General features: G+C 46.7%; 1 protein-coding gene across 1 annotated transcript in view; it reads right to left on the reverse strand.

Moving 5' to 3' along the window:
- Positions 1-6091: 6091 nt before the first annotated feature.
- The window catches only part of MYO16 (myosin XVI), a 322068-nt gene continuing 318490 nt past the window's right edge, over positions 6092-9669 (reverse strand). The window contains exons 29-30 of the mRNA XM_010831550.1: positions 9020-9266; positions 6092-6389 (exon numbers count right to left, since the gene is read on the reverse strand). Coding sequence (XP_010829852.1) covers positions 6092-6389; positions 9020-9266 — 545 coding nt within the window. The remainder of the gene's footprint in view (positions 6390-9019; positions 9267-9669) is intronic.

Here is a 9669-nt window from a genome sequence, read left to right on the forward strand (position 1 = left end):
ATGGTTGGATGGCATCACTGACTCAATGGACATGAGTTTGGGTGAACTCCGGGAGTTGGTGATGGACAGGGAGGCCTGGTGTGTTGCGGTTCATGGGGTCGCAAAGAGTTGGACACGACTGAGCGACTGAACTGAACTGAATGCATCTTCCCTGGAGAAGGAAATGGCAACCCACTCCAATATGCTTGCCTGGAGAATACCACGGATACAGTTGCCAGGCGGGCTACCGTCCATGGGATTGCAGAGTCGGCCACGACTGAGTGACTGAGCATGCACCCAGACATGAGTGCATCTTCCATGTGGGAGCGATGTGAGCTGTTTTGTCCACAGTCAGAGGCAGTCTGAACTTCCCAAAACTTGGCCACAGTCGAGTTCCCAGTCCCAGCAGGAGGTAGAATCTGTTTGGCCCATGTGTGTGCTCAGTCGTGTCCAACTCTTGTGACCCCATGGACTGTGGCCCACCAAGTCCTCTGCCCATAGGATTCTCCAGGCGAGAATACTGGAGTGGGTTGCCATTTCCTCTTCCAGGGGGTCTTCCCGGCCCAGGGGTCGACCCGTGTCTCCTGCAAGTCTGCTATAGTGCAGGTGGATTCCTTATACCTTGGAGCCACCGGGGAAGCCCCAGAATCTACCTCATCTTTTCTACACCCGGGTGTGCTTTGGGACTGCCTGGTGGATGGACGTGGTGGGAGTGCTGCTGTGTAACTTCTAAGGCAGGCTCGTCAAAGGGAATGTACTGACCACCGGGCGTTCTCTTTCCTGGGTCATGTGCCTTGGACACGCTGACTCTGTGTGAGAAGCCCAGCCACCCCGCACCTGTCATGCTGCACAAACCAGGTGGAGAGACCCCCTAGACACAGAGACGGCCAAGCAGTCCCAGTCCTTAGACATTCAGGGGCCCCCGGAGGTGCAAGTCACCGGCTTCCAGGTGACTGCAGTTCCCACCTGTGGCTTCATGGAGGACCCTGAGTGACAGCCCTTCATGCAGATGAGCTCAGACCCTGAGACAGTAATAAAATGATCAGGCTCAGATGCTGATGCCGAGAGCTGCCCAAGAAAACCTGTCCTGTGCTGCTGTTTCACCATCCGGTGGTCACCATGTGGGGGGAGGGGAATGTCAGCTCGCTGGGTTTAGAAACTCAGCTTCTGGGAAAAGCTCTCCGCTGGGAGCTTCTCAGCAAAGAAAAAGTGAAGTCACTGCCTGTTCTTCCCTTCCTGGTCTCTCTTTGCAAAGAACAATCCTAGACTTCTAAAAATCGTACTTTCAAATAGTTGGCTCTCGCTTGTTAATAGTTTGCAAACACATGTTAAAATTTACTGGCTCACAAGATTGTTTCCAGCTTTTCAGGCACAAAGATAGTGAGGAAAAAAAAAAAAAAAGCCCTGGCCAGACGACCATGTTTACTGGATGAAAACCTCTAGGAAAGGCACATGTTGCGAAGAACAGGACTGGGCAGAAAGGAATCTACTTCAGGGGGACCTAACTACTGGCGTCTCTACAATTTTTGACCTTCACTCTCCGGTTGCATCTCTTTGCACTCTACAGCCTTCTGAGTTCTTCAGCAGCTTTATTTCATAAAAGAAAAGATCCTGAAGTTGATTTGTGGTCTTGTTCTTATGAATGGTGTTCACCCAACATTTCAAGCAGTGATCAAATTTCCTTCCTATCTTTTGCAGAAGACAGATAATGGTGTGATACAGTTCTAGGTGCAGAAAACTCAGTATTCCCCTTGTGGTAAAACCATGAATTTGAAATTAGTGCTAATTTACTCTAGCGCCACCACTAAAAGCCTTTGGGTACTTCGGGTAAATTAGCATAGATGCTCTGGGTTAAGGGCTTCCCTGGTGGCTCAGATGGTAAAGAATCTGCCTGCAATGCAGGAGACCTGGATTCGATCCTTGGGTCGGGACGATCCCCTGGAGGAGGGCATGCCAACCCACTCCAGTATTCTGGCCTGGAGAATTCCATGGACAATCCTGGAGAGCTACAGTCCATGGGGTTGCAAAGAGTTGGACACGACTGAGTGACTCACACTTTCACTTTCTCTGAGTTAAAGTCCCCTCCTGTTTCATCACATAAAGAATCTGCCTGCGATGCAGGAGACACAGAAGTTGTAGGTTCGATCCCTAGGTTGGGAATATCCCCTGGAAGAAGGCATGGCAACCCACTCCAGTAGTCTTGCCTGGAGAACCCCATGGACAGAGGAGCCTGACGGGATACAGTCCAAATGGTCACAAAAAGTCGGATATGACTGAACGACTAGAGACACAGGCATGCCTGTCAAAACAACACTACAATCACCAGCATCTTTACTTTGAAGAGTTGTATATGTTCAACTGAACAAAAGTGTTTAGAAGGTTCATGAAAATTTTTTAAATGTACAAAAATAAAAAATTTTTTTGTTCTCTTTAAACAAATAAAAAGTTAAAAAAAAATCAGTGCTGTCTATAATGCCATATACAATGACAAGGAGGAACCTGGAGATTGTTCTACTGAGTGCTGCTGCTGCTGCTGCTAAGTCGCTTCAGTCATGTCCGACTCTGTGCGACCCATAGAAGGCAAGCCACCAGGCTCCCCCGTCCCTGGGATTCTCCAGGCAAGGACACTGGAGTGGGTTTCCATTTCCTTCTCCAATGCATGAAAGTGAAAAGTGAAAGTGAAGTCGCTCGGTCGTGTCCAACTCTTCTCGACCCCGTGGACTGCAGCCTACCAGGCTCCTCCGTCCATGGGATTTTCCAGGCAAGAGTACTGGAGTGGGGTGCCATTGCCTTCTCCCCTACCGAGTGAAGTAAGTCAGACAGAGAAAGACAAATAGCATATGGTAACAGTTATATATGGAATCTGAAAAAAAGGGGTACAAATGAGCTTACCTATAACATGGGAGTAGATTTACAGAATTACAGGAGACAACAAACTTATGATTACCAAGGAGGTAAGGCGGGATAAGTTGGGAGACTGGAACTGACACACACACCACTGTATATCAAGAGATAAGTAATACAGGTCTGCTGTATAGCACTGGGAACGCTACTCAATGCTCTGTAATGACCTACCTTCGGAAAACAAGCTAAAAAAGAGTGGCTGTGTGCACACGTATAATTGATTCACTTGGCTGTACACCTGGAACTAAGACAGCACTGTAAATCTACTAGACTCCAGTTTAAAGAAAACATCAGTGCTGTCGGATCGACTTTTGTGATGATAAGAAATTTCCCACCAGCTGCTCCGGAGTCCTTGGCACTGATGACTGAGAAACTGAACTTTAGACTTTGCTCACTTTTAATTATTTTGAACTGAAATAGCCACTAGTGGGGAGTGGGCACTTTCTGGACACCTTCGGCTCCTGCGATGATGGCGTAAAGAGGACCAGGGCCACTGCTGACGGACGGCATGCTAGACGCTGTGGATCGGAGCAAGTGAGCCCGAGTCCTAGAGCGACAGATGCTGGCCAGCACACCTGCTCTACCCAATCAGTCAGGTTACTCTTCCTATCTGTAAAGACCCACTTAAAACACACTGCCGAACACAGGGATTCACCTGGAGCCTCAGGAGACATGTGATGGCTGTCCAGCCCTCAGGATTAAGGAAGAAGCACTAATGTGGATCGTGAAGAAGCAGCAGATTTATGGACTGGCCCTGCCTCTACAATGTGAGTTCCCCCCGGGGTGGGCCACAGTGGGGAGACACCAAAAGCATCTCAGAACCACCTGTGAGCTGAGATTATATTTTAAGAACCTATAATTTATATAAAAGTCTTGCAAATCTAATGATATCACAGCATGTTTTTTAAACAGGCAGCATTTAGCAGCTTTCTGATTCTCCATGTACAAGGAATCTCAAGAGTTTTACACCTGGGGTCTTTCTTGCTTCCTCTTCATTAATCTTTTTTTTTTTTCCTGTCATTTGCTTTTATGTATATTTTTATCCCCTGTGGTTCTTGACTAACATTTTTAAATTGACATTTGCTTTCTGCTACACATAGGAAAGACTCTCAACTGCAGCCTCAATATTTTGTCTCCTGTCCCTACTGTGTGACGAGTTGGCACCTGACTTCTCCAAATTCTCAATTCCAGGGCAGGTAGACTTCTCATGTACACACAGACAGAAAGCATGTTTAGGCTTTACAGGCTATTGCAAGGCCTGTTTATACAAATTAATAGAGTTCATGGATGGTGTTCAAATTTGGTTGGGGCTCCATCTTATATACAAGATTGCAAATTTTCCATCTTGTTCAGTACTTTTTTAAAATTTATGATGCTGTCTTGAGTCTATATTTTACATTTTCCCATCTCATTGTGCTGTGCTGTGCTAAGTTGCTTCAGTTATATATGACTCTTTGTGACCCAATGGACCATAACCTACCAGGCTCCTCTGTCCATGGGATTCTCCAGACAAGAGTACTGGAGTGGGTTGTCATGCCCTCCTCCAGAGGATCTTCCCCATCCAGGGATCGAACCTGCATCTCTTATGTTTCCTGCATTGGCAGGCCAGTTCTTTGCCCCTGGGAAGTTCCTCCCATCTCATTAGGCTTAGCCTTTTAGATGCTATTCTTCCTTTCCTAACATATCCCCCCAGCCCCAGTTTTATTTCAACCACAGTGATCTGCTCTATAATCCACTGTAGAAATCTACAAGTAATACTGGGGAAGTGGGCCTGATCTACCTTCTCAGGGAGCATATTTACAACTTGCGGAGACTATAAGACCCTTCCAGTTTGTCTTGTACACTGGGAAGAAGAGGAGAAGGGCTTGCTCCTTTGGAAGGCCTTCTCTTTCTATTTATTTTCACATCTAAATCCACCTGAAGGCTCTCCTCCAGACAGTTTCTCTCATGTTTTTGCTATGTCCCATATTATCATGATGCTGAAAACACACATTTGTCCTCTTCTCCCAAAGTAATGAATTTCTCCTTCATCTCCATCTAAGCATTACTGTAACGTGACTCATACATGACAACAGCAATTAAAAAAAAATTCTCCTGAAGATCTATTCTTTCTAAAGTAACGGATGAAGAGCGTCTTTGAAGATTACTAGGGTCAAGTCCTTGCTGTGAAAGATCTCACAGACCAGATTTCTGGTCCATGGTCTGCCCATCTCCTTGGTGTCAAAGATGAACTTATGGCTTTGCTGAGCGTTTGCATTTTTGGCTCATTTATTTACCAAAGAATTTGTGTTCCCTCCTCTGTTCATGTAATATTTTCCAATGAAACCTATGCAGCCAGAATTGCTATCTAGAATCGCTGCGTATCTAGAATCTCACCTGGCATCACCACCTCTTTCTCTATTTCCCTATACAGCCGTGGTCTTCTAAAATACTCTGTGTATTTATCTGTCTCTTGTGTTTTCCATCTGTCTCCCCCACTAGAGTGCAGGCCCCAGGAGGGAAGGTATCTTGGTTTGCTTCATATATTGTGCATCCTCCTGGGCCTAGAATGGGGCCTCACATTCCAAGGGTGACAGCTAAAATCTGAGAATTTGTTAAACTTTTCTGCAAAGAAGGACCGCCTCTGCATTTCATAATTCTAAAAATTAGTAATTAAGCAATAACGCCACATGAACTAACCTATGATAAGTTTACTTGAGAATAAACTGTGGTTTTGCCTAAATATGTCTAGACCACCAACGCAGAAACTTTTGTTGTCTGGTCTCCAAAATTTCACTCATTGAGTTCTGCCGAGTCATGTTTCTCCCCTGCGTGAATTGGTTCAGTTACTGTGTGCAGATAAAGCAGGCTTAATTTTTAATTAGGTTGTGATAACAGGGAAGCTGGATGAATCTCTTTAGCTTTCTAATTCGCAGAAGTTTACATGGACTAGCGACCGACTTTCTGAACTGTTCTGTTTGAGGCTCCTCATTGGATGTGGAAGTTGGGATAGGAGTGAAGGAAAGTGATATGTAAGTAGCTTTTCCCTAAGAGGCTTAGAGATTTGAATTAATATTCTTTATCTTTAATGATTAAGGGGCCCCTGGCAAGCCAAGGATGGATTTAATTCTATTAAAAATATACCAGGGCGGCAGTGCTGCACGGGGCACCCAAAGGCCGGAAGTCAAGCATCCATGACCCAGCGGGGCAGCCCCTTTCCTCCCCAGGGCTAACCTTCATTCGCTGAGTCCCTCGCTGCAGCCCATAGGCAGGCGCTCACAGCCTCGTAGGAGGCGCTCAGCCGCGTGGCTGGGTCCCTCTTTGGCTTGGGCGGAGGCTGTTTCCGTGGCGACGGGAGGCCGCTGCCGTCATCCAGGCTGAACACCGAGTGCAGAGAAGGGGGCCTGGAGGGCGGACCGGCCAGGGACTGGGTCGGACCGGCCAGGGACTGGGTCAGGCCGTCCACTGCTGCGGGGACTGAGATGGAGCTACAGTGGAGACGCCTGGGTCCGCTCTTGTCTTCAGCTCTGTGGGGAGAGAATGAACACGCAGAGCCCCAGCGGAGGGACCCAGAGCCATCATTCAGATGGTAGCAGTGAAGCGGCTCAAGCACACGTCATCTCGGCTCTTGGGTAAATCAGCCTTCCCGCGAGGCTGGAGGATGCCTGCGGCGCTCCAGTACCCAGGGCCTCTAGAAGCAGCCACTCCATCCTTCCAGCCCCGCTTCCCCACAGATAAGCACGTGCGAATCTCATCAGGATTACTTCAGAAAAACATCTCACCCAAACCCAAGACGTCTCAAGGAGTGCCACATTTGCCATCAGGCATTCGCTGAGTCAATTTTTCACACTCCGATTATTAAGCAAATCAAAAAACCAGAATTTCCATCTGAATGATAATTTCTGGGAAATTCATCTTAATAGAGAGTTACTGATGCATCAGTTGCTGGGAGTTCATCACTGCTCATCCTTGCAAAAGAGTATATACTTACAATGATCAAAGATTTTCATTTTCCCTGTCTCTCTCTCTCTTTCCCTTGCCATTTAAATTCCATCAGCAATTATTTAATTATGTGCAGAATTGTTATTTTTCTTCTGTGGCTCCATCTGGTTGCCCAATGCCAAGTGAACTGCTGGTATTCAATAAATAAATAGACAAATACTTCTTCACTTAATTTTATAGCAGGCAAATGAATACATGATGAAATTGAGAAATTGGGGTGGCTGTTTAGCTCCAGCAGAGAAAATAATAAATATTATTCTGGAAGTCATATAAAATTAATAGTTATCTGGTTAAAAAAAAAATTTCCTTCTGGCTTCACATGTCAATGTAATCGTGTGCGAGGGAGATGCCAACGCGTTCATTTCACAAGGAGTCTCGGAGCATTTGTTTTATAATTATATCTTTGTGTGGCAGAGAACCAACAGGGCTGGGATCCACTGCCGGGCAGATCAGACGCCCGTGTAGGAAATGAACGAGCTGAAGATGAAAGTGTGGCACTCGGAGGATAATTTGTTTTCCCTGTAATGTTTAATTACAGTTTTCCGTACAAAGGGAATTTTTTCAGCATTTAATCACTGAGATAGTTGAAGCTAATTAGTGAGGGACACACCACCATTTCCACTTTAATAAAAAATCATTTGACATTGCAGTCAAGGCCAAGGGGGGCGGTCATCTGCAGTGAGGAGCAACTAGATATTGCTGTGTTCCTATGGGAAAGTACCTCCCTGAGACTTTGGGAAGGTCATGTACACACTGCTATATTCAAAGTGGAGAGCAACAAGGACCCACTGTAGAGCACGTGGAGCTCAGTGTCACGTGGCAGCCTGGATGGGAGGGGGCTGCGGAGAATGGATACATGTATATGTATGGCTGAGTCCCTTCACTGCTGTTCGCCTGAAACTACCATACACTGATAATCGTCTATGTCCCAAATACAAAATAAAAAGTTAAAAGTCTGGGGAAAAACAATCTTCCTGACAGCAAATTAGGATGGAAAGGACCAGGGAGGGCTATCAGGCACGAGTATCGTCATTTGTCACAGGGAGACAAGAGCGGTGACGTGGAGAAGGACCTGGATTTCTTCACTTGTTTATTTCCAGCTCAGCTTTCCCTGAAGCTTTCCTTACTGGCAAAGAAGATGAGCGAGCTTCCTAAGGGAAATATAATACAGGCCACCACCGATCAAGCTCACTGCTTTTGTGTTTTTAGAGTGGCTTCTCCATTTTGGGGGTCAAACTTTCAGACGTTTCTGAGTCAGCCTTATTTATATATATGACACTTGCGTAAAGATGTCGAGATCCCAGCTATACGTTTTTGCTAAGATGGAAATATTAGAGGACTTAAAACTCGGTTGGTGAGGGACTTCCCTGGTGGCCCAGTGGTAAAGAATTCATCTGCCAATGCACAGGGCACGGGTTCGGTCCCCAGTCCCAGATTATCCCACATGCTGTGGGACAACATGGCCTGGGCTCCATAACTACTGAGCCAGAGCCCTAGATCCTGTGCTTCCCAACGAGAGAACCCACCACGATGAGAAGCCCACTCACTGCACCTCGAGGGTAGCTCTCGATACCCGCTCACGGAAACCAGAGAAAACCAGTGCAGCAGCAAAGACCCAGCACGGCTGATAAAGAACGAAATAAAAAATTAAAAAAAAAAAATCTTGGTGCTGGAGGTGGCAAATGATACAGGCATTAGTGTAGCAATTATTTCACGTGGCCTGAACTAACACACAGAGCATCCGTTTTCTAGAAGGAAAGCCCAGGCAATGTATCCTTTCAGATGTCAGGAGGTTTCACTTTACACAGTGGGCATGCGTATATGAGTGTTCTTCTCCCTATGGTCACGTGTGATTGAACTTTACATTAAGAGCTATCAGCACTGGGACTTCCTTGGGGTCCGGTGGTTAAGACTTCGCCTTCCCAAGCCACGGGGTGTGGGTCTGATCCCTGGTGAGGGAGCCGAAATCCCACGGGCTTCGTGGCCAAAATACCGAAATATGAAACAGAAACAATATTGCAACAAACTCAGTGAGGACTCTAAAAATGGTCCATATAAAAAAACCATATTTTGAAAAGCACTATGGGCATTTTCTTGCTCCCCCCACCCTGATGAACCACGTGGGTGACGGGAGCTGGACACCGCCCGCCTTTACCTTTTGGAGCCTTCCTCCTGCTTGCCCCTGGCCTCCAACTTCTCTCTGTGGAAAGCAGCGTTCATCTCGTTCCGAAGCCGGTCATTCTCGCGGGCAATGTCCGAGGCGTTCTGAACAACCAGGGCGTCATAGGTCTTCAGCCCCAGGTCCTCTGTGACCTGCAGGAAGCTGTTGATGGATGTGACCTCCTGCTGCCGTATGCTCCTTTTCTGATGCAAGTGCTGGCGGGCTAAAAATCCTCTGACCACTTCAGTGAAAGAACACAACGGTGGGTCAGAAATCCAGATGTACACCAACAAGCCACAGATACATCATGTCTAAAGAATAAGTGTTAGCTGCTCAGTCGTGTCCAACTCTTTGTGACCCCATGGACTGCAGCCCGCCAGGCTCCTCTGTCCATGGGATTCTCCAGGCAGGAATATTGGAGTGCAGTTGCCATTGCCTCCTCCAAGGGATCTTCCTGACCCAGGGATCAAACCCAGGTCTCCCACATTCCAGGCAGAATTTTTACCGACTGAGCCACCAGGGAAGCTCTAAAATAAAATATTCTTCACCCAGTCTAGGACTTACTAAAACATTCTAATGTTGTCTTAAAAAAGATACCCACACTTTTAGGAATGACAGGAATGGAGGTAAAAACCCTTACCCTG

The sequence above is a fragment of the Bison bison genome, unplaced genomic scaffold (assembly GCF_000754665.1).
Source record: "Bison bison bison isolate TAMUID 2011002044 unplaced genomic scaffold, Bison_UMD1.0 scf7180017864527, whole genome shotgun sequence".
In the NCBI taxonomy this organism is placed as follows: Eukaryota; Metazoa; Chordata; class Mammalia; order Artiodactyla; family Bovidae; genus Bison; species Bison bison.